This window comes from Durio zibethinus, chromosome 3 (genome assembly GCF_047325235.1).
Source record: "Durio zibethinus cultivar Kanyao isolate XHJ-2024 chromosome 3, ASM4732523v1, whole genome shotgun sequence".
Classification (NCBI taxonomy): Eukaryota; Viridiplantae; Streptophyta; class Magnoliopsida; order Malvales; family Malvaceae; genus Durio; species Durio zibethinus.
The window spans coordinates 36,179,091-36,203,574 of record NC_143164.1 but is presented as its reverse complement, the minus strand read 5'-3'; the positions used below and the strand labels follow the sequence as shown (position 1 = coordinate 36,203,574).

General features: G+C 34.3%; 4 protein-coding genes across 8 annotated transcripts; 2 read left to right on the top strand and 2 right to left on the bottom strand.

Moving 5' to 3' along the window:
- Positions 1-2,992: 2,992 nt before the first annotated feature.
- On the top strand, positions 2,993-6,752 carry LOC111283989 (protein XRI1-like). 5 transcript variants are annotated; one of them, XM_022872698.2, is made up of 9 exons: positions 2,993-3,412; positions 4,220-4,275; positions 4,390-4,509; positions 4,605-4,744; positions 5,233-5,296; positions 5,386-5,488; positions 5,568-5,608; positions 5,771-5,854; positions 5,995-6,752. In XM_022872698.2, the coding sequence occupies exons 1-9, from the start codon at positions 3,393-3,395 to the stop codon at positions 6,270-6,272; spliced, it is 906 nt and encodes a 301-aa protein (XP_022728433.1). In that variant the 5' UTR covers positions 2,993-3,392; the 3' UTR covers positions 6,273-6,752. The 5 variants fall into 5 exon arrangements, with proteins under 5 accessions (XP_022728433.1, XP_022728434.1, XP_022728435.1 ...); XM_022872699.2 differs by having other exon boundaries at positions 3,041-3,412; positions 4,223-4,275; XM_022872700.2 differs by having other exon boundaries at positions 3,249-3,412; positions 5,389-5,488.
- A 1,705-nt stretch (positions 6,753-8,457) lies between these two features.
- LOC111283580 (uncharacterized) lies at positions 8,458-9,860 on the bottom strand. Its single transcript, XM_089758715.1, has one exon. The coding sequence runs from the start codon at positions 9,712-9,714 to the stop codon at positions 8,662-8,664; it is 1,053 nt and encodes a 350-aa protein (XP_089614841.1). The 5' UTR covers positions 9,715-9,860; the 3' UTR covers positions 8,458-8,661.
- Positions 9,861-11,701: 1,841 nt separating this feature from the next.
- LOC111283849 (uncharacterized) lies at positions 11,702-12,682 on the top strand. The gene is made up of 4 exons (XM_022872479.2): positions 11,702-11,806; positions 11,901-11,951; positions 12,064-12,169; positions 12,289-12,682. Exons 2-4 carry the CDS (start codon positions 11,945-11,947, stop codon positions 12,389-12,391), a joined length of 216 nt encoding a protein of 71 aa, XP_022728214.1. The 5' UTR covers positions 11,702-11,806; positions 11,901-11,944; the 3' UTR covers positions 12,392-12,682.
- Positions 12,683-17,673: 4,991 nt separating this feature from the next.
- On the bottom strand, positions 17,674-18,620 carry LOC149519806 (uncharacterized). Its single transcript, XM_089758714.1, has 2 exons — positions 18,357-18,620; positions 17,674-18,048 (listed from the first exon to the last, which is right to left on the bottom strand). Exons 1-2 carry the CDS (start codon positions 18,484-18,486, stop codon positions 17,783-17,785), a joined length of 396 nt encoding a protein of 131 aa, XP_089614840.1. The 5' UTR covers positions 18,487-18,620; the 3' UTR covers positions 17,674-17,782.
- Between the last annotated feature and the right edge of the window lie 5,864 nt (positions 18,621-24,484).

Sequence of the window (24,484 nt, the reverse complement as noted above, 5' to 3'; positions counted from 1 at the left end):
AGTATGGTTTTTTTTTTTTTTTTTTTCCTTTTTGGATCAAATCGTTTATATAAATGCTCTCCCAAGTGTGTCACGTGTTAAAATCCTATTGGTCCTTTTTTTGCTTTTTTTGGCCTTTTTTGCTTTTTTTTTTATTATTCTGCTTTCAAAAACAGATGCAAAGGCTGACATCGTCTTTTCGCCATGCTACGTGTCACCATACTATTAGTCCACATATATTTTTTTTGCATATTTTATTTTCTTTTAATTAATAAAATTATAAAAAATTATAAAATATATATATTTGTAAAGATTATATTTTTACGTGTAAGGCCTATTGTATCAAGGTTTCTTATATAAATATATATATATATTTAATAAAAAAAAATTTTTAGTACACCTGAATAATATGTAGTCTATAGTCTCGTTTACTTTGAGTATTGCATGTCATTTTTTAGGTTTTGCTTTTCTTTTATTTCTTTATTTTTTAATTATTTAATAAATGCTTATAAAATATATATTTTTTAATATTTTTTGTTTAAAAGGTACTTATATATATTTTTTACTATAATTACAAAAATACATTTCATGTTATATTTGATTAAAATTACTATAATATATTTTTAACTATAATTACAAAACATGCTATTTTGATTGCTTCGTTTAATTTTTTTAACATAATCACAAAAATAATTTTTATATTATAATTGATTGAAACTACTATAATACTTTTTAAGCATAATTATAAAATTACTATTTTGATTGTTTCATAATTACTCATTAAATTTTAACTTTCATATAATAATATGAAATCAACTACTTTCGAAATGATTATAATATTCTTTTAATTACTTAACAATTAAATTAATGCATCCAAATTAATTGTTCTGTCTCTCTTTATATGATTAACTAAAATTATTATAATATTCTTTTTAACATAATTATTAAAATACATTTTCTTAACATAATTAGTGAAAGTTATTATAATGCTTTTATAACAATAATTACGAAAATACCATCCAACTATCATTTGCTAAAAGTACTATAATGCTTCTCCTACCATAATTATAAAAATATCTTCTAATAATAATTATAAAAATACTCACATATTATAATTTATCAAAATTACTATAAAATCATCTAACCGTAATTACGAAAATACTAAAAGTATTATAATACCCTTTAACCATAATTACAAAAAGAAAAAACTCTTGATTTATTCATACAATGTCTTTCATACCATAATCACATAAATATCCCTCACATTATAATTGATCAAAATTACTAAAGTACCATTTATGTATAATTATGAAAATGCCTTATTGATTGCTTCATAATTACTCATTAAAATTTTTTTATATATACAATAATATAAAATGAATCCATTTATAAATAATCATAATGTTTTTCTAATTAATTTACATTTATCAAAATTGATTGTAATATCCTTCTTTCTATGATTAATTAAAATTATTATGATACTCCTCTTAACATAATTATTAAAATACCACTTTTACCATTATTGCCCCAAGTTACTACAATGCACTTACAATCATAATTATCAAAATGTCCTCTTACCCTAATATTTCAAAATTACAGTTATGTTGCTCATATCATAAATACAAAAATATCCCTCAAATTATAATTTGTTAAAATGATTATAATACCTTTTAACCATAATTACTAAAATGCCTTTTTACCATAATTACAAAACCATCACTTATATTCTAACTTTCTAAAATTACTATAATATTCTCTACCATAATTATAAAAAAAAACCTTTTTGATTGCTTTACATAATGCTTCGTCTACCATAATTATGAAAATATCTCTCTCATTATAATTGATCAAAATATTATAATATGTTATAAGCATAATTATAAAAATATCTTACTGATTGTTTTATAATTATGCATTAAATTTTAACATCTATATAATTATACGAAAGTGATGTCATTCTAATTATTTGATAATTGAATCACACGCATTCAAATCGACCATAATGCTCATTATTTTATAATTAATTAAAATTATTATAATATCCTTGTTAAGATGATTATTAAAAAACCTTTTTTGCCATGATTTGTCAAACTTGTTATAATACTATTGCAACCATAGTTATAGAAATGTCATCGTACAATCATTGATCAAAATTACTATAATATCTCTCGTAACGTCATTAAAAAATTAAGTTGAATGAGTGATGTATTAGTAGGTTTTGATTCTATGTATAAATGGATTTGAATTTAATAATTAATAAATGTTTGTAATGAGCAAATGTTATATTGGTATATTGGATTGTCATCTATATATTATTTGGTTTTAATTTAATTTATATTACTTTTAAAAAAATTTTCTCTCTTATTTATAATAAAAATTGATATCTAACCAACCAAATAAATTTCAAATATTAATTTTTTAAATGCTTTCAAAAAATTATATTTTTCAAAAAAATTTAAAAATAATAAAATACTAAAAAATAATTATTTTTAATTATTTAATAAAAATTTACACAATTTATTTGTTATCAAAATAACAAATTTATAATTCAAGCATTTTCTAGTTACTTTCCATTTTTATCTAAACTTAAATATTTTTTTTTCGTATCTTAAAATAACATTCTTTTCATAACTAACTTTTATACATTCAATATTTTAATTTGAAATTAGTTTTAATCATTAATGGAAATGACCTTACACAATGAAAAGCAATCAAAATTAATTTCTTAACTTTATAAATAAAGTCTCAAAATTTTGGTAAAGACAACCAAATAATATCAACCTCAAATATAATAAAATAAAATAAAAAAAGAATAATAATAAAAAAAAAAACTAATTCATCTACCTTCCATAATTTTCTTTCATCCGATGGCACAAGTCAAGGGGCCCATTTTCTTTTACCCCATTGTCAACTGTCATTTCACGCCAACCAAAAACACGACCCCATCTTTAATTACAGCACGCTGTTATCTATTGCTTCAAATTTTTCCTCGAAGCCCGAACACCACGCGCCTGATGCACTGCCCCTACCTGGACCATACGCTACAAGGCAGTTTCAAACTAACGGAGAACAGTTTGCTTTCTGCAATTGGACAGTTGGCGAACGCTCCCCAAACAATCGCGTGAATCACGCTACAACCTCTCCCGGCAAAAAAACACAAATATTATAGCACAAATCTCGAGCAACAGGCCAAAGAGCAAGACGGTGAAGTTGCTGCTGCTTCTACTGCTTTATAAATATTATATATGCATTTGTGTTGGTGGGTTTGCTTTGATAAATAGTGAGAGGAAGAAAAAAAGTTGTCTATCTCTGTGTAACGGCTACTTTTGATGGTGTTGTTGAAGAAGTGAAGACTGAGAGATACAAAAAAGAGGCTGTGATTTGGGTTCAGTTTTGAAGGGAAAGCAGTAGAAATGGATTACAACAATGATCAGTAAATTTCTTTCTCTCTTTCCTGTCTTTGCGTTTTAAAATGCATGTTTCTCTGATGGTTTTGCTTTTTCTTTTTTCATTTTTGGCTTTTATCATAATTTATTTGCATTTTTGGGGATGAATGCTGGGTTTTCTCAAATGGGTTTTTGCTTCACTTTGAGTTTCTTTTATGGATTCTATGCTACATTTGTGAAATGGGTTTGCTTGGATTTTTTTCCTCTAATTTTTGAAGTGGGGATATGTTGGATTTGTATTTTGAACTGTAACTGAAATGGTAAATTGAGGGAGTGAAGTTGTGGGCTCTGAATGAAACGGAGGGTCACTGTGTTTTAATTTTTTTTTCCTTTTTATGCTTTTTGATTAGCATAAAAATCCATGCTGAAAAACATATAGATTATGATCTCCTTTCCTTGTTGCTAGATCCAAATGGTACAGGTGTCCTTTTTATTTTCGACATGTGATGTTTGTTTGGCTCACTATTATTGGATCCAATGCTTCAATTTTGCTTTTTTTTGCTTTACTTGTGATGTGGAAATGTTTACTGTTTGCTGTCATTCATCTGGATAATATTCCATTGCCTTTTCCCCCTTATATCTATGTAGTTTTATGTATTGTGTTGGTGATTTAATTCCTAACTTATTTGTTGAAACCCTATTTAAGATGTTGCTTAGTGCTGGTAAAATGTAGCATGGATTCCATTTTTAGGTAAATCTTTGGATAATTCATTGTGAAATCAATCTTCATTGGCTCTTTGCTTTGGACTGAATACTGTATATATTTTTTTTTTTTGTTTATTGTTGACTGGTAGCAGGGAGCCTTGGAATTGGCATGGGGAGAATGGTGTTCAAAAGAACTCCAATTTTGGTAAGTTACTATCTCATATGATGACTTATTTCTAGCCAGTATATTTGAAGTAGTCAAGTGAGTGAAAAGATTTTGGAAAATACGATAAGTGATGTCTGAATAACATCTGAACAGATACCTCCCAAGATGTATGGACTCAAGTGACCTTGAACGAGGAGGACCTTTCCTACATGTTTGATGAAACAACCCCTGTAAAGGAATGTGGGGATCTGTCATACCATGTTAGTCATAATGGTAAGCTTTGTTCCTTGATATTCCTTGAAAATTTCTTTTCTTTATAACATCTCTTCTGCTCTTTCCTTTAAAAGTAATAAGATTGTGAACTTCAGATAATATAAGCAAGGAACCAGAGGATAAGAAGGAGACATCTTCACAAGTTAAAAGGCGTAGAATGCTTCAATTTGACACTCATGCAGTAGATTCTTCCCTTGTCTGTGAAGAGATGCCATCTGCATTCCTAAAATCAAGGGTGAGTGCTAGATAACATTTTTATTCCTGAGAACATGAAGGAAGCATGCCATTTTTTTCCAACCTGCTATCTTTCTACTTTGTTTTGAAAATTTGACATGGATTCATAGGCTAGATGTGGAACCTGATGTTCAAAAACATATCTGTTAATCATTAGTCAGTTTATATTGCCGAGAAGGAAAACACTATCATCCACATCATTTTGTGCATCAATCTGCAACTTGTTTGTATTAGGCAACCTTGTGTAGTTTGTCTTCTGTCTAGAGGTTGCTGATAGTTTCAAAACTTTATCTTTTCTATAATATATTCATTATTTATAACAAGTTCTGGAGTTCTGCTGGTCTGAAAAATATGCTTGTTGGATCTATGTCCAGTTACTTTCTCATGACATGCAATCAACGCTTTTGAATATTGATATTGATTTAAGCTTTACACGTACCATGGTTCTTACCATATTTTTGTTTGTTTGCTTCTTCTTTCCATGCTTAGGAGAGGGATGATTCAATTGAAGAGGTATTACCTGATGCATCTCAGTGGGTTGCTGGATTTTCAGGTTTCTCTTGCAAGTCTATTTCCGTACAAATAATAATTAACTTGAATCAAATGAGTACTTGGGCTTTTAATTAGAACAAAATATTGCAGAAGATGCATCAGCTTTCTGTTATGAGGGCCTAGATCAGTCGTGTGAAGGGTGGCTTGCTGAATATTTTAATGATGCAGAGATGCTACGTAGTTCTGATGATATGTATGCTTCTATGGACTTTCAATGTTTTGTTTGATTGTGATATTAATATATTCTGATTGCTGTGTAATGTGAGATTCAGGAATCTTACTGGGGCATCTGATGTTCAAATTGATATTTCAGGTATACGAGTCCTTTTATTCTGAAGAAAATGTACTTTACTCTGTTGTTATCTTCATTTTTTAGTTTCAAAATGTCTTCTGTTTCATTGTTCAATCATTCTCTCTCTCTCTCTAAGTCAAACATTATCTTAACTTAATGTGAAACTTGATTTTCTGTTCCTAGAGTTGTGCAATGCCCAACCTGAGTCCGGGCTTGATGCTGTTCAAAAGCAGGTGAATGGGACTCATCGAAATGTTATTTTCAAAGGTAACCTATATATTCTCGTGTCTCTCTTTCTTGTTTATATCTGTTGAATTTTGTTTTCCTTCTGAACTACCATCATTTTAAATTAAAATTTAATTACTCTAACATTAACACTGTCAGATTGGATTTTGTTGCTCATTTAGGTAGGAAGTCTTTCATACGTGCCCCCCCTAAGCTAGCATCATCTGTTGCCTACCCATTTGCTTTCATTAAACCCTGTGGTTTCCATGGGGATGTTACCCTGAAGGATATAAACCAGAGAATACAAACTCCACCACCATCAAAATCGAAACAAAGCAACGAAGATCTCACTGCCGCTTTTCCGACTTCTGCTTTTTCTGGGAAGCCTGTTGTTGGTAAAACTAAAATTCGTACTGAAGGAGGAAAAGGCAGCATCACAATTATGAGAACCAAAGGATAAGTGTTCTTCTGAACATTCTTTTTTGTGGCCCTTTAATCTCCCTCTTGGTTTAATCTGGTGGTCGAGTATCTCAGTATTATTTCTTTGTCTGACAAGTATAGAAGCTAATATTATGTTTTTTGTTGGACGTCTTGGAATTCATAATACACATCAAAGTGTTTATGTTTCCGAGTAGTATTCTAGGTGTCAAATAGTTGTTATATGTGGTGGCTTTTTTTTAGGCTATAAATGGAAGTCATGATGTCTGAGATCAATCTATTTTCTTATTGGTTTCAGAAAAAACCTAATTAATGCTTTTACTAACAGGCAGAACTTTTGTATTTTGCATGTAGTGGAAGCATAAGCTTGTCCGGTTGAACCTCTCTCTTTCTCTCTAAGTCAATGGAAACATAAATGTATTGCTGTGTAAATGGTCATTAGCATAAACTTTTATGTTGTCTGACAGACATCTTTTTCTAATTCAAATCTCTGCTTAACCTATATTTGGTTTGATTTATTGTATTGCTGCCTTTGCTTGATATTATGTTTGGATCAATGGGGTGATTGAATTCAAGTTTTGTGAAACAGTAGATAGTTATTTGTCCGGTGTTGATGCTCAATTACTCATTTCTCAGAAGGATTTTGGAGTTCCTAATTCCAACATAAATAAAATTTATTTATTCTTTTCCTTCTAGCCAAATTCATTATCATCTTGATGAAGTACCATAAAAGGAATCTTAGCATTTTACTGAGGTCCTTTTTGGTTATAGTTAAACAACACTAGCATTCTAGGTGTCTTTACACCAGGTTAAGCTTCAATACCAATCTTGGAGATAATGGTTAACTCTTTACAAAATTTCAGCATGAATGATCAGATAGGATTTTTCATTCATGCATCATTCACTTAATTTCTTATCACAAGGAAAAATTCAATGAAACAATGTCAGTGTCTTGATCCGTTTTCTTTATGCGTTAATGTTACGAATGATTCTTAAATTATAATGAAATGTTTTTTGTGGTATCTAATTTTTAAAAATCTCTAATATGGTATTGAACTATTAATCTATTAACTAATATGATAGTTAAAATATGTTTGTCTGTCATGTCATCATTTAAAGTTAGTCATGTTAAAGATAAATATCTCAATAGTTAATAGATTCATGATTTAAGTGTCATATTAGAGAATTCTAAAATTTAAGTAATACATTGAATATTTTATTATAATTTATTGGCTATTCATGACATTAACCCTTTCTTTATTAAGCTTTAACCTTTTTAGTTTTTTTTTTTTTTTTTGGCCACAGCCCTTTGTAGTTTAAGAGATTTGCCCACCCTGTTGAGCGAGTTATAACCTGCTTCTGTTGACTTCTCGAGTTGTGCATGTTGTTTTCCTTACCCCTTATAACTAGCCAAGTGATTGCTCGGTAGTTTGTACTAAAGCCGAAAGGCTACCAAGTTTTTATTTTTGCGTAGAAAGAGAGTGGTCTCCACAGTAATGGGAAATCATGGTTCATTAATGCACTCGTGGCTTCTCTCAGGTAGCAAGTAACTTCTGAGTATGGCTTAAGCTTTTATTAATATTATATTTTTTCTTGGTTCTGGTTGAAATTGATTCTGAGGCAGTTGCTGTGGCTTGCAACCTCTGTCCCACCTCATTAAACATAGCAAAGTGGCTTTTCTAAACAGTCATGTTTCCATGCCTGTTGATCCATTGATGATGGCTGTCAAGTTTATCATCTATCAAGGTTTTTTTTTTCCTCCAAAATCTACAAACACTAAAACCTATCTCTCACACTCTGAAAATGAATCAAAACTTGATTCTGTGAATTCCTGTTGTTACCATTGAGAGAATCTTACATTCGGAAACAAAAACCAACCAACCCCATCCCTGATTCACCCTCCTGGTCTTTTTCAACAGTTACAAAGCCAGAGACAGCTTTGCTTTTCACCCAACCATTTCTTTTCAAGACATAATCATCAGGCCCACTGGTCCATACCATTCCACATTTTCTTCTTTACCTCCATTCATTTTGGAAGATACAGACAATAAAAAAAATATTATTACCATCAACCAATTCACCTCTGTCTTATCAACAGATGTTATCTTAGCTCCAAGAAACATAAATTCCCTATACAATTTCCAGGGTAAGAAAAGGAAAAGAGAACCCTGGGTCTGGGTCATGGCCATGAATCAGGAAAGTAAAGTTGTCAACCACTTTGCAATGATAGCCATTCATTAAAACCAAACAAAAATTGGAGGAAAAAGAAAGAAACTGAGAAGAAGAAAAGAACCATTGTTTGCACAATTTCTTCACAATCACAGATGGGAGATAATTTTAAACTACTGGTTTTGAAAAAGAATTACTAAAATTAAAGAGAAGAAGAAGAAGCAAGAATTAGAAAAACGATATCAAAAGATATCAAGAATTTCCAAGATGAAGCCATTGCAAAGTGGGCAGCTCCCTCGCTGAACCCAAAGCTCCCTTGAACAGAGCCGACAAAATGTATGCCCACAGGGAATGAACGCCGCACCTTTATGCCTGATCATGCACACGCAACACGTGTACTCGATACCACGGCTCGCTTCGATTACAACTATTTCTTTTTCTTCCTCCTTGTAATAGTCATCGTCGTCGCCCACTGTGTATCTCGATCCTGAAAGCCCCATTTGACGGTCTGTTTCCTCCAATAAATCCATCAATGACATCCTCACCGGCTCCTCAGCCGCAACACTTGGTGGCGGAGAATTGTTCTCTGCCGCTTCCTCTGCTTCCTGTGCCGCCACTGCTTCTCTCGCAGACAATGCCCTCTCCTCCTCCAATGCTGCTCTCAGTCGGCGCGGTCGCTCAAGCGCCATGGGAGAGTCGTCGTCGCTGCTGTCAGTTTCGTTACCGGCGGTGTTCGAAGAAGGAGAATGAGTCGAATGATGGCGAGTGTTTGATGGCCTGAAGCTTCTCGACGGAGCATCGCCCGGCATGCTGACATCAACCGAATCATCGTGATCGGTCTGACTCAGGTTATGCCCGAAACGAACCGAATCCCTCCGCGCCAATTGCAACCGAGAGTTCACAACCGGCGGGTCAGAAACCAGGGCACCTTCACCTCCATCCCCACCTCGAGTCGAGTCAACCAAGTTAGAACGAAACGAACCGCGCCGCAAGAACTGGGATCCGTCACCATGAACATTAACATCGGAAGCCGGGATAGTAACCGAGGAAGTCCAAGCAGAGACGGATCGCTTGAGCCGGAGCTTATCTCGAAGCGTTTTCCAACTCTTCTTGTCCTTGTTGGACCCATCGTCTCGTATAATATCCAGAAGCGTACGATTCTGAGTCGGCGGTGGTTCAGTCCGTTTAACGTTTCCCAAAACGGCTTCGAGAGTTAAACCCGCCAGAGTGTTCCGGCCGTTGTCAAACGCTGACATCTGCTCAAAAAGCGTAAGCCTCCGGTTACTACTTTCCATTGCATTCAGTTAATAAACAAAAAAGAACGAACTTGTTCAGAATTAGTAATATAAAAAAAAAAAAATTATCGCCAAAATGAAGGCCTCGAATACAGAGAAAGTTCTTAGATTTCCTGGAAATGAAAGGCGAAGAAAAAAAAAAGGGGTAACGAGGGAATAAAGAAACCGAAATTAAAAGTGGAAATCATATTATAAAATAAATAAATAAATAAAATTAATAAATTATTGATTCAAATGGTAAAAATTTATCATTTTCGATGAAAAATTTTGATTCGAATTTTTGGTGATCATTTATTGAATGTACGACTCTCAACATTTATTTCGAATTTTTTTTTATAAATATAAGTGAATAATTTATAAACGGCAGATACCTTTAGTATTTGCGTGGCAGTTTGTCGGTATGTACAGAAGAACTCAGGGCTAGCACTAAAAAGGGCTTTCCTTTTGGCCAAACAAATGGTCTTTCTCTCTTTGCTTTGCCCTTTTATGTTTCTGTTTCTGTCTCTGTCAATTTCTGGTTTTGTTTTTCTTCTCTTCAACGGAGGGAGAGAGAAAGAGAGAAAGCAGAGAGAGTTTGAACACGTGACTAAGGGTATAATTAAATTAAGTTGATTCGATATAATAAAAAGTTTAAGTTTTATTCATAATTTGTGATTTGATATTTAACTTGAATTCGATTGAATTTTATTTTTTTAATTCAAATTCGATTTGTGATTGAAATTAAATTATTCAAATTCGTTCGATTAAATTTAATTAATATTTAAAAATAAATTTGATTCGTATATTCAATAAGAATTTAATTATTTATGTTCGAACTTAAATTTAAAATATTTTATTAATTAAAATAATAAAAATATATTTAAATATAAAAATTTGATTAAATTTGTGAACTACTCAAATCAAATATAAAAATATTCAAATTCGATTCGATCGATAAATTAAATTATTCAAAATCAAATTTAATTCGATAATAATTAAATTAAATTTAAAATTTTATTTTTAAATCGATTCAAATAATTTATAAATATTAATATATCATTTATACTTTTACGTTTAACCGAATCCGAAGGCAATCACGAGGGGCCTTTCATTTACTTTCCTTGCTTCCCGGAAACTAAAGGAAACTGTAATTTTACTAATAAATCCCTACTTTCGTTTTTTCTTTTTGCAAATTCGCGCCGTTGTTTATGTTAATGCGTGGTTTATTTGTTTATTAAGAAAATTATTTAATACATAATCCATTATATTTTTATGTTTTATCTAATAAAATAAATGTTATATATTATTTTAATTAATTATTATTTTTAATTTCAAAATACATTTTACTAAAATACAAGTATAAATAAAAAATAAGTTTTAAGGCTAGATCAATATATAAATGAAAATTATTAAGCATAGGTTGACTAGACATGATATGTTATCTTATATAATTATTTTATATTATATTTAATTTATATCTAAAAAGTAAATAAAATCTAATAAAAAATGAATAAAATTATAAAAAAATTATTATTCTTTTGATATAAAATGATTTAAAAAAATTATTTTTAATCTATGAATTGAATTTAAATATCTTATTATATATTTAAATTACATTAATAATTTAAATTATATAAATTATAAAAATGATAATTTTAATTAATAAATAAATTATTTTATTTTTACACATATTAAATATAAAATAAAATAATATTATTTAATTTAATTTAATTTTATTATAATTAATATAAAATAAAATAATTTTATTTAATCTAATTTTATTTTATTATAATTTTATGTAGTAGGTATATTTGAAACGCTTAGTGGACCATTATTAGATAAATTTTTGTTACAAGAACAGATAAAAGTAAGCCCAACATTAAAGACCCAAATCCAAAACTCAACATCAAAGGAGAGGCGGTCAAAAAAAAGTATTTAAAATCGGACGGTGAAGAAGAGAGTACTCCCTAAAGCGGAATCCATTTTTCCACAAATCAAATGGCTGGAAATTGACATCCAGCTATATATTTATTTATTTATTATCATGAGTCCACGTCTTCTTTCTTCTTCACAAAATTTTCCAATTCCCTAATTCCACTTGGCTCAATCAAGGGTGTTATTTCTTTCTCATTCTCTCAAATAATTCACTTATTTACCCTTATTTTGTTTTAATTGTTTGATTGATTATTCCTCTTTGAAATTTTCAGGGCTCAACTTTCGCTGATCGTTGTTTGGTTTCCGAGAATCAACAATGACTCATATCCTTTTAATTTGTTTGATTAATGAATAATTCGTAACTTTTTTGGGCTTAATTTTTTTTTAAAAAAGTGGGGTATTTTTATTTTTGTTAATTCTTTAATTTAAGATAACGTGGTAACCAGAGAGATCGAGATCGAGAAAGGGCTCAAGCCAGATCAGGCAACAAAGGCAAGAACACTAAGGACGATGGGTTAACACCTGAACAACGCCGTGAAAGGTTTCTTCTCTTTCTCCTTTTTTTTTTTTTAATTCTCTTAATTTTTTAAAATTCAATCTAATTTTATTTTTATTCTTTTCCGTCTGATTTTGGGAATTGTGTCTTTTTTGAATGGGCAGAGACGCAAAGGCCTTGCAGGAAAAGGCGGCAAAGAAGGCGGCGCAGAAGGAGGCTGGAGGGAACAATGTCGGCGGTGGAGGTGGAAGTAAAAACAAGAAATAATCATGTAATGATGGTGAGATGATTTAGGGTGGAGGGTAAAGATAGTGTTATAATATGTTGATTGGGGAATCAGATCTTTTGTTTTGGCTTTTATAGTCTTTGCCTGTGTCGTTTTAAGGTTAACAAACTCTTGGGGTGTTTGTTTAATTGACATTGATGTTGACTCTTAGATGCTCTATCTGATTTGGACTGGATTGATTTCCTATGTAACATTCTACAATCTATGCCTTTGACTTTTTTAAACTGTAATTGTCGATTCCTCATTGATAAAACCCCTTTGGTTTTTGATTATCTTGTCAGTTTGACTGTTGTCCCTTTTATTGCCATAGTGCTGATGTGAATTTCTAATGGTAGGCATTGAGGCTGGGTTTTATGTTACAGTTGTTTGTGTGTTACTATAAACTAGTGTTCTTATGGTGAAATGATGAATAAATGCTTTGTAATTTCTGCTGGATTATGGTTAGTAAACTGTTTTTATGACAGTGAACTGATTAATGTTGTTTTGGAGAGTAAAAGCTTCTGTATTTAATACCATTTAACTTGCGTGCTGGTTCACGTAAGTAAAACGTATCTCCTTGCACTTTATTTTGAAGTTTGACTCTGCTTTCTCAAGCTGTTTTATGATGGCTACCATGTTAAGTATCACCTTGTTCAAGATTAAGTTGAGTTTGAGCCTTGGTCATAAACTGCAAGATTGATGAGAAATAAATATCTGTATCACAAGTTTGTGTTTTTCAAGCATCTAATGCCCTTGGTTTTCATTATCTGATTCTTCCCTCAAATACTATTTCCTACTTTAGCTGTATGATTCTGTCATTGCTCTTCTTGCATTTGTTGTTACTATTGTATAAACCTGTAATCCCTGACAAACGCCATCCATGTTTTGATAAACTTGAGCAGCTATTGGGTAATGAAGATGAATCCCTGACAAACGCCTTCCAAGTCTTGATAAACTTGAGCAGCTACTGGGTAATGAAGATGACTATCTTAGCATATGCATTTGCAAGTGGTCATCTGAGCTTTTTGTGTTTGTGCTTTATCCAAGTACGTTTGTCTAGGTGCTGGGATCATATACTTGTTGGCTTGTGGAGTTGGTGGTCCTTAATTTTATCATGATGAGCTAAAATTTCAGTGTTTGGTGCAGGGCAGAGTGAGCTACTTTTATAATGTCTAGACTAGATTTCCTTTGACAATCCTGTGTATCTATTTTATGTGGTTTTTTGGATACCAATTGCTTGCTTGTGGCGATCATTTTGGCGTGATTGGATCTATTGATGATTAGGGCTTTTAGTTATACCTATTAGATGTCACAAGGTCAATCAGAGTTTCACAATTTGCTCTTATTCGGCCCGGAAGGACAAGTTTCGTTGACTTTTTCATTCACCGATCAACTCCATGACAAATTTCTGAAACTTCTTCCACAACAGTTATTAATTTTTGTAACTATTGATTCAGCGACAAAAAGGAGTTGCAGTTAAAGTTCCTTTCGGAAAAAGGGGAAGAAAATCCAATCTTCAGTTTTATTATGTTCTAATCTATTTTTAACCAAGTCTCTCCTATTTGTCACAATTTACATGCTTCCCTCATTTCCTCCATAAGCATGTGCAGGAAAATTCTAATCACTTTATTCTTACTCTGCCATTTGAGTCCTTCCGTTTTCTGATTCTAAATCATTGGAGTTGTCTTCGGTATCAGTTGTGGCTTGTTCAACATTCAGTGGATTGCCCAGCTGTTTAGAATTTAACTGTGTTTCGAATGGCCTCTGGCTACTTGCCTCCTGTTCTCTGACGGTGAATTCATCTGCGGATTGTTGCTATCTGGGCCCTCTGTAAGGTAATGAAAGGCATGTGTAAGCACATATGTTTCGAAGTGTTGGATTGTTATGATAGATATCGTGTAATAAAAATTTCTGTAGCCACAATGTCGCACTTACTAGGCCATGGTGTTCTACTTCTACATGGGTCAAAGAGAAGGGTTTAGGAACCGACACTTTCTATAGGTAATTGTTGGCAACGAGAAAGTTTTCTTTCAGAAAATCTGTTCCCACATTTAAAAGAAATTGAGCCAGATAATCACTAGCCCCATTTTTGTAGCGATTTGAACCAGGCAGGACCATTCTCACACAGAAAGACTTACCAAGCAATGGAGTCATAGTTATCTCCTGTCTCCTAGCAGCCGCTTGACTTGATTCCAAAGTCTTTTGTTCTGGAATTGGCATTGCAGAGGGTGAGGATGCCATCGGCTGCTTACTTCTGGATGAATCTAACAGGGCAGCTGAAAAATGAAATTGGCAATAAGAACTCCGTTAATTAATAAGACATTAAAGACAGAGGTATTTGGGCATACCAACTCCCAGGTTGCTTCCATGGATGCCTGCGGAATATGGAGTTGGGACCTCCCTTTGTTGCAAAGAAACTACTTGAGCCTCTCTTTGTGGTCCCTGTGGTTGCACTTGCCTTTCATTTGGAACCCAGGTCCAATATGAACTTGGAACAACTGTGAGAAAAAAAAAAAAATTGGTTCCATAGATTTAGACTTGAGGAACAACGTTTTATGTCACATCAACAAGAGACGTTATTGACACAAACCAGCGGAGGTGAAGTTTTGAGGATTGTATGTATGGTATTGAGCAGGAATTTGGTGTGAAGGGAAAACAGCTTGGGTGTCAGGTGGTGATAAAGTTGAAGTATACACCCATTGATATGGATTCACCCATATACTTGGCCGTGGCTGCATGCCTGGTTAATAGAAAAAATATATTAAATATTAATATAACAGCTTTATATGGCAGAGGAAGAGAAATTTGTTAACCGACCAATATCGTAGGTGAAAATTGTTTGTTGATTGACCAGTGCTGAATTTAGATGAGGAAATGGTGGTTGGACTTGTCCTGATGGTTGTCCTCCTATCACCCTTGGCATCGAACGTGCTCTGGCAGATGAACTTGAAGGATATTGACGTTGATAATCTCTATTAATAGCAGCCGAGGATGATGCAAATACGCGGTCAGAATTAGTCATCCTTGCAGGATGGCCTTGGAAGCTTGTTGAAATGGGACCTGACAACCTCTCTTGATCTAAAGTTTGAAGAGTAATATTTGGAGGTGAAGCCTTCTCTGAAGCCAAAAAGAAGGCATCGCAGTAAGGGCAAAAAATATGGGATTTTATGAACGTCTTATCGCATTCGAACTCTTTCTTGCATACAGGGCAAACAGTCATACAAAAAGGTGAGTTTGCAGCAGAAGGGGTGGGGATAAAGGTTACACCAGCCATTGATCCCCGAGTCCCAGAGTTTGAGATTGCAGTATTGCTAGAGCTGTTAGAGCCAGTGGCTTGAAACCCTATTAGAACAGAAGGCATTGTTGCAGATGAACTCAGTGCAGATGAACAAAAGCTTGATTTGCATGGAATAATATTTGCAGCATGATCTACTGAATCTATGCAGCTGCTAATATTTGGAGGTACAGCCTTTTCTGAAGCCAAAAAGATGTCATTGCAGTAAGGGCATAAAACATAAAAGCTCATATACATCCTAGGGCATTCGAACTCTTTCTTGCATACAGTGCAACCAGTCCTACATGAAGGTGGGTTTCTAGCAGAAGGGGTAGTAACGAAGTTCAGATCACCCATTGATCCCTGAGTCCCGGAGTTTGAGCTTGCACTACTGCTAGAACTGTTACAGCCAGGCGCTAGTGTTAACTCTTCAAAGTAGTCTAAAGCTGGTTCTTTCCCATTGCCTTCCCCCACCCCTTTATCTTCTCCTTGATCGTTACCAGCCATTGATCCTTGTAATCTTGCTTGAAATGATGCTTGAAAACTATATAAAAGTAGCCAAATAAAAAAGATCAAGAATTTTATCGACCAAGAATAGAAACCAAATGATTCTTTTAACCAAGAAATGAAAACAAGTATGAAAATTTTTTTTTACAGGGTATAACTTGATAAACCAAGTAGTACAGAACAAAGTAGATTGTCAAAACAAAAAAAATTTCAGAGTCCAGCAGATAAAGAAATGGTGCAAACCTTCTTTTACTTCTATGGTGAACTAGAAAATAAACCCAAAGAAGATGAAGGAAAACTGAAAATTTCGTTTGGTTTTTGTTTTTTTGGTATTATTTTTGTGTTTTGCATTCTTGTTTTCATGCAAATTGCATCAGTAAGATGTAAAAAAACAAAAACAAAAATCGAGAGAGATAATTGCTTTCTCAATAAACCAAGTTTGTATAGAACTAGAGAGTGAAAAAGATCAAACAAAAAAAAAAATAGAACTAACATTTCGTTCAGAGAAAAAACGTGAGGAGTCTAAGAACCAAAAACTTATATATTTTCCACTAAAACAAGAAAAGAAACACACAACAGATGAAGAACAACTGAAAATCCTTCACAAAGACAAGAAAACTGAAGAGAGTTTAATATATCAAAGCCGTCTTACAAAGAGAGAGCTTGTGCCAACTTGCCAAGAATGAGAAGAGTGTAACCGAATTGACTAACTTATATAAAAGAATGTGCCCAGTGATTGTACGGCAAGTCCTTTTTTTTTTTTTTTTTTCCTTTTTCAGTTTCGTTTGGTAAATGGTAAGGATTTCAGGTAAAAAGAAAAATGCAAACTACTGACTATATCTGTTTGATACTTCCCATCTCTCTCTCCTTTTACCATGCATGTATTTTTTACTATGTATGAAAATTCCTAGCTAAAAGAAGCATCTCATTTCTCCCCCTAGCTAGAAGACAAAAATTCCTTCCACTTTGTCATCTTTTTACATAATTTGTTGAACTTTTTACTAATTCCATGGTTTATCGGTGTTGATATGTTTTGTGGTAGGATGATTGGATGCTTGTCGGAAGGTTGGTTGGACGGTTGCTTTTGGCAACCGAGATGATCTCTCATAAAGAGAATGGTTAGAAGGCCTCGTTGGTAAGACTTTGAGACGCTCTCGTATGATCAAGTTAGCAATGTATGGGAGATGAGAGAAGGAAGACGAGGAGAGAGAGTCGGTCAGGGAAAATATAAAAATAATGCAGGGTATAGAATAAATTATTTATGATCCGATCTTAACTTTTTATACTCCGTTTATGCTGACCTGACCGGTTGATTCATCCAATATAAGCCAATTGTTAATATTTGTTGACTTTTACATTGACTTATCAACTCCATTACAAATTTCTGAAGCTTCTTCCACAACAGTTGTTAACATTCGTAACTATTGATTCAGAAGCAAAAAGAACTTGCAGTTAAAGATCTCTATCCCGGAAAAAGGGGAGAAAATCCAATCTTCAGTTTTATTATGTTCTAATCTATTTTCAACCAAGTCTCTCTTATTTGTCACAATTTACATGCTCCCCTCATTTCCTCCATGAGCATGTGCAAGAAAATTCTGATATGACTCTATTCTTACTCTGCCATTTGGGTTCTTCCGTTTTCTGAGTCGAAATCTCCGGAGTTGTCTTTGGTATCAGTTGTGGCTTGTTCAACATTCAGTGGATTGCCAAACTGTTCAGAACTTAACTGTGTTTCGAATGGTCTCTGGCTACCTGCCTCCTGTTCTCTGATGGTGAATTCATCTGCTCGTTGGGTGGTTGATGGATTGTAGCTATCAGTGCTTTCTACTGGAGTCATCTTCTCGTCCTTCAACGGCGGATTGTTGACATCTGGGCCTTCTGTAAGGTAATGGAAGGCATATGTAAGCGCATATGTTTCAAAGTGTTAGATTGTTATAATAATATCGTGTAATAAAAGTTTATGTAGCCGCAATGTTGGACTTACTAGACCATGTTGTTCTACTTATACATGGGTCAAAGAAAAGTGTTAGGAAATGACACTTTTTATATTTAATTGTTGGCAACTAGAAAATTTTCTTTCAGAAAATCTGTTGCAACATTTAAAAGAAATTGAACCAGATAATTACTAGCCTTAGTTTTATAGCGGTTTGAACTAGGCAGGACCATTCTCATACAGAAAGACTTACCAAGCAATGGAGTCATAGTTATCTCCTGTATCCTAGCAGCCGCTTGATCTTCTTGAACGATTGAACTTGATTCCAAAGTCCTCTGTTCTGGATTTGGCATTGCAGAAGGTGAGGAATTCATTGGCTGCATACTTCTGGGTGAATCTAACAGGGCAGCTGAAAAATGAAATTTGCAATAAGAACTCCGGTGATCAATAAGACATTAAAGAAACAGGTGTTTGGGCATACCAACTCCTAGGTTGCTACCATAGATGCCAGCGGAATATAGAGCTAGGACCTCCCTTTGTCGCAAAGAAACTACTTGAGCCTCTCTTTGTGGTCCTTGTGGTTGAACTTGCCTTTCATTTGGAGCCCAGCTCCGATATGAATTTGGAACAACTGTGAGAAAAAAATATAGGTGCCATAGATTTAGACTTGAGGAACAACTTTTATGTCACATCAACAAGAGAAGTTATTGGCACAAACCAGCAGAGGTGAGGTTTTGAGGATTGTATGTATGGTATTGAGCAGGAATCTGATGTAAAGGAACAATAGCTTGGGTGTCAGGTGGTGATAAAGTTGAAGTATACACCCATTGATATGGATTCACCCATATACCTGGACGTGGCTGCATGCCTGGTTCATAGAAAAAATGTATTAAATATTAATATAACAGCTTTATATGGCAGAGGAAGAGAAATTTGTTAACCGACCAGTATTGTAGGTGAAAATTGTTTGTTGATGGACTAGTGCTGAATTTAGACGAGTAATTGGTGGTTGGACTCGTCCTGCTGGTCGTCCTCCTCCGATCACCCTTGGCAACGGACGGGCTCTGGCAGATGAACTTGAAGGATAGCCTTGGAAGCTTGTTGAAATGGGACCTGCCAACCTCTCTTGATCTAAAATTTGAAGAGTAATATTTGGAGGTGAAGCCTTCTCTGAAGCCAAAAAGACGCCATCGCAGTAAGGGCATAAAATATAGGATTTCATATACGTCTTCTCGCTTTCGTACTCTTTTTTGCATACAGTGTAAACAGTCCTACAAAAAGGTAAGTTTCCAACAGAAGGGGTAGGAATAGAGGTTACACCGGCTATTGATCCCCGTGTCCCAGAGTTTGAGATTGCAGTATTGCTAGAACTGTTAGAGCCAGTCGCTTGAAACCCTATTGGAACAGAAGGCATTGTTGCAGATGAACTCAGTGCAGATGAACAAAAGCTTGATTTGCTTCCATAATCAAATGGAATAATATTTGCAGCATGATCTACTGAATCTATGCTACTGCTAATATTTGGAGCTGAAGCCTTCTCTGAAGCCAAAAAGATGTCATCGCAGTAAGGGCATATAACATAAAAGCTCATGTACATCCTAGGGCATTCGAACTCTTTCTTGCATACAGTGCAACTAGTCCTACATGAAGGTAGGTTTCTAACAGGTGGGGTAGGTACAAAGGCTAGATCACCCATTGATCCCTGAGTTCCAGAGTTTGAGACTGCAGTACCGCTAGAACTGTTAGAGCCAGGCGCTAGAGTTAACTCTTCAAAGTAGTCTACAGCTGGTTCTTTCCCTTTGCCTTCCCCCACCCCTTTATCTTCCCCTTGATCGTTACCGGCCATTGATCCTTGTAATCTTGCTTGAAATGATGCTTGAAAACTATATAAAAGTAGACAAATAACAAAGATCAAGAAATTTATAGTCCAAGAATAAAAACCAAATGATTTTTTTATCCAAGAAATGAAAACAAATATATATATATATATATAAATTCTACAGGGTATAACTTGATAAACCAAGTAGTACAGAAAAATGTAGACTGTCAAAACAAAAAAAATTCAGAACTCAGCTTTTCTTTAAAAGATTGTCCAGCAGATAAAGACAGGAGCAATCCTTCTTTACTTCAATAGTGAATTAGAAAATAAACCCAAAGAAGACGAAGAAAAACTGAAAATTTCGTTTGGTTTTTGTTTTTTCGGATTGTTTTTGTATTTTGCATTGTTGTTATCGTGCAAAATGCATCAGAAAGATGTAAAATAAATAAATAAATAAATAAAAACCAAGAGAGATAATTGCTTACTCAAGAGACCAAGTTTGTATAGAACTAGAGAGCGAAAAAGATTAAAAAAAAAAAAGAAACAGAAAAAAAGGAAATCAAAACCCATATTTCTTCAAGAGGAAAATGTGAGGAGTCTCTACATTTCTCTTGATTTCTAAACGTCCAGCAAACCAAAAAAAGAACCAAAAACTTCCATATTTTCCATTAAAACAAGAAAAAAACCCATAGCAGATGAAAAGCAACTGAAAAACCTTCACAAAGAAGAGAAAACAGAAACAATGGATGAGAAAGATACGAAGAACAATAAAATGAACTTACTCAAGAGTTGCAGCTTCTTGAGAACGAATGGAAGACTTGAAGAAAGTTTAATATATCAAAGCCGTCTAACAAAGAGAGAGCTTATGCCAACCTGCCAAGAATGAAAAGAGTGTAACTGAATTACCCAACTTATATAAAAGAATGTGCCCAGCGATTGTACCGTAAGCAGCCTTTTTTTTTTTTTTGTTTTTGCTTTTTCACTTTCGTTTGGTAAATGGTAAAATAAGGATTTCAGGTAAAAAGAATTACAGACTATATCTGTTTGATACTTCCCATCTCTCTCTTTTTTTTTCCATGTATGTATTTTTTACTTTGTATGAAAATTCCTATATAAAAGAAACATCTCGTTTCTCTCTTTTTTACCATGTATGAATATTCCTTCCACTTTGTCATAATTTTGCATAATTTGGTTCAACTCGGTACTAATTCCATGGTTTATCGGTGTTGATATGTTTTGTGGTAGGATGATTGGATGCTTGTCGGAAGGTTGGTTGGACGGTTGCTTTTGGCAACCAAGATGATCTCGATGATCTCTCATAAAGAGAATGGTCTGAAGGTGTCAGAGGTAAGCCTTGGGGACACGCTCCAACGATCAAGTCAGTGTATAAGAAACGAGAGAAGGGAGTCAACGAGAGAGAGCAGGTCTGGGAAAGTATAAGAATAATGTAGGGTCTAGAATAAATTATTTATGATCCGATCTAAACTTTTTATACTCCATTTATGCTGACGTGACCAGTTGATTCGTCCAATATAAGCCAAGTGTTAGACCAGTTTAGCTAATCGTCCATTTGGTGCTCAATAGGTACTGATTTAACGGTTAAGGTGTTATCGTGCGATCAAGGTACAATAATTGGACTTCTTGGTTTGATTTCTATTTGATAGTTCCAGTGACCATGATTTTTAAATGAAAATTTATTTCTTTTCAAAATGGTATTTGGATTTTGGCTGGATTGAATAAAGATTACAGCCATAGCATCATATTCTCAATGACAAAAGTAAACCTTCTACTTGAAATATTTGAAATTGAGCTCTTAATAGCAAAGGTCATGATTCTGTCTATTATGGAGTATGGAAGCAGTTATTTAATTGTTTGATATAACAATCCATAAAGCCTGATGTAATCTCCTTTTTGTATGTCTTCATCTATTGTTGACTGCTACTCTTCCTTACATTCTGTTTGCCACTCTTCCTTTTGTTCCCCTATGATGAATCTGAATCTGAATTTTAGTCGATATCATCAGGGTTGCCTTGTTGCTCCTCTGGTGGATTACCCTCTAGTTGGGCTCCTGCTCCTGCTTGATTGCCCTCAACCACCATTTCTGTTGGCATCCTTCTTTTCTTGAACGGCAGAATAGGAGGTGGATCTTCAGAAAGGTGCGGACAGGCAACTTTATTATAACATGGTGAAAGACTGGGTAGTAAATTTAACATTGCATACTTGATGTGATGTAGCAATGGCCTATTTATTTATTTAGAAATGTCTACAAATTTAACATTTCTTTAGGAAGGACGCTGCAACATAGGAATAAAAGAAGCAATTACAGGTATTAGAATTTGAACTTCAAACCTGCTGGACATCAAAGGTGACTAAGTGAACCAATGAAGAGCTTTCGGGTTTTTCTTTCCTAAATTTTTAAATATGCTTTAAATGAGAACATCTCTTTCCACATTTATCGGAAAATGGATAAAGTCTTAGTTGTGGAAGTCATAATTTCATAGGCTTGTCATGCACAGAGAAAACTATAGGACCTTTAAAAGTGCAGGTGCTCAAAAAGCAAATTAACAAAGTTCTATGCAAATTACTGGAGAAAGAGGGTCGAACCAGGCTTTGCCTGTAAAACCGGCCTAGGATTTGGCAAAGGTACCAGCGCCTGTGATCCACCCATCCCTTGAACTGGAACTTGTCCTGCAGGTAAACCTGGAGCAGGAGCTGAAAACAAGAACATAAAGCATTAGCAACAGAATTGGCTTCATACGATAAAATAGAAATAAATAAATGTATTGTTCAAGTACCATTAAAGTTATGTGCGTTGAATGCTGGTTGTTGTGAATCAATAACTTGAGCTTGTTGAGGTAACCCTTGGTTTTGAGCCATTCCCATGGACGGACCTTGTTGATAAACTGTTAAAACAAAAATATTGGAGATCTTTGAAACAACTACTTGTAAGTTGTAACATCAATAAACGAATAGAAGCCAATCAATATACCAGCAGTTCTTCTCCTTCTAGGAGTATTAGGAGGTGCTAGCTCTTGCTGTAAGTTTGGAACAGGCTCCTCCTCCCTTGCTGTTCGAACTGAATCAGATTGACCAGCTGCAAAATGAACATCTGTTGTGAGAAGTCCAGTGAAAGACTCATTTTATGACAGTTCAACGTAAAATTATTTGGCTCCAGAAAGTTGAACAAAGCAAGTGGTGTACACAAACTCTGCTGAGAACTGCCAGCAAGGTTTCTGTCCCTGAGCTGCAAAGCACCTTGCCTCTGTGGTTGCACTTCTCTTACAGCTGGAAAGTCTCTTTGAGCAGAACGCTGTGGCGCAGATCGATCTTGTCTGGCAAATGAAATTCTAGGGTGTCAGTTTGTGAGTGAAAATGAGAAACTTTAATAGCCAACAGAAAGAAAGACAGGGAAAGAAAATTGAATGAGATAACAAAACAAGTAACCATTGCTTACGACGAATCTCCTGCTCCTACCAAATCACGGTTATTAGATTTGAAGCGGATTCTTATAGATGGAGTTCGAACGCTGGTTGGAGGCCTAGGAGGCAGAGAATTGGAGCGGGGGCCTATAGATGGAGTTTGAGCGCTGGTTGGAGGCCTAGGAGGCAGAGAATTGGAGCGGGAGCTTGTAGATGGAGGTCGAGCCCTAGTTGGAGGCCTAGGAGGCTGAAAGGAGTCACTTGGCAGTGATTGTTCTTGTGTTGCTGCCTGCGAAGAGGAGGCTTCACCTGGTTCATTCCATCTGTTTCCACCACCTCCTCTGCCTCTCCTTCCCCTGCCTCTGCCAACCATTTCTAACAGTAATCTTTCCTGGAATCAGGTTACGATCCATTTAAAGAAACAAAAACTAGAAAAGTGGTAATAAAAACAAAGGGGAGTTAGAGATTATCAAGAAATTTAATAGCAAGATTGAAAAACACTGATCTTATTATTATATCCAAGAAAACTACAACAGTTGGAGAGGGCAGGGGTAATGCCTGATTTCGTTTTTATCAAGAAACAAAGTTTTTTCAGATAACCGTGGCAGTAAAGCAGTGCATTGTCTGTACAACTGTAGTTGACATATTACCAAGTTTTTACTCCTCAGATTCTTTCTTGCCATGAATAGTTGAAAGCAAAAGGAAACATTCGGAACTAATTCTGAAGGAACAACTCAAGAAACCATGTAGTATTATAGAAAACCATTACACAAAGCAGAAGGCAACAAAGAAATTTTCAGAACCTAAGACTTCTTCAAGTTTCTGGCAATGGAAGAAAGACCCAAGTCTCACATTGGGCAAAACCTACCAAGAATACCTTCCAACCTTACTCTAATGATACGGTCAAGCAGAAAAGAACCACAAAATATATGAAGAATAACTAAAAATCCTTTCGCCTGTTCATTCCTTTAGTACTCCTTGTTTTATTGTGAAAAGCATAAAGAAGATACAGAGAATAGACAGAAGAAAAAAACACGTACCAAGAATAAGAGTTGCAGGTGCAGATTCTTGAAACTGAATCAGAGAGTTATCTTTCTTTTTTTCTTATTGGATAATTAACAATGTTGAAACATGAAAATGCCA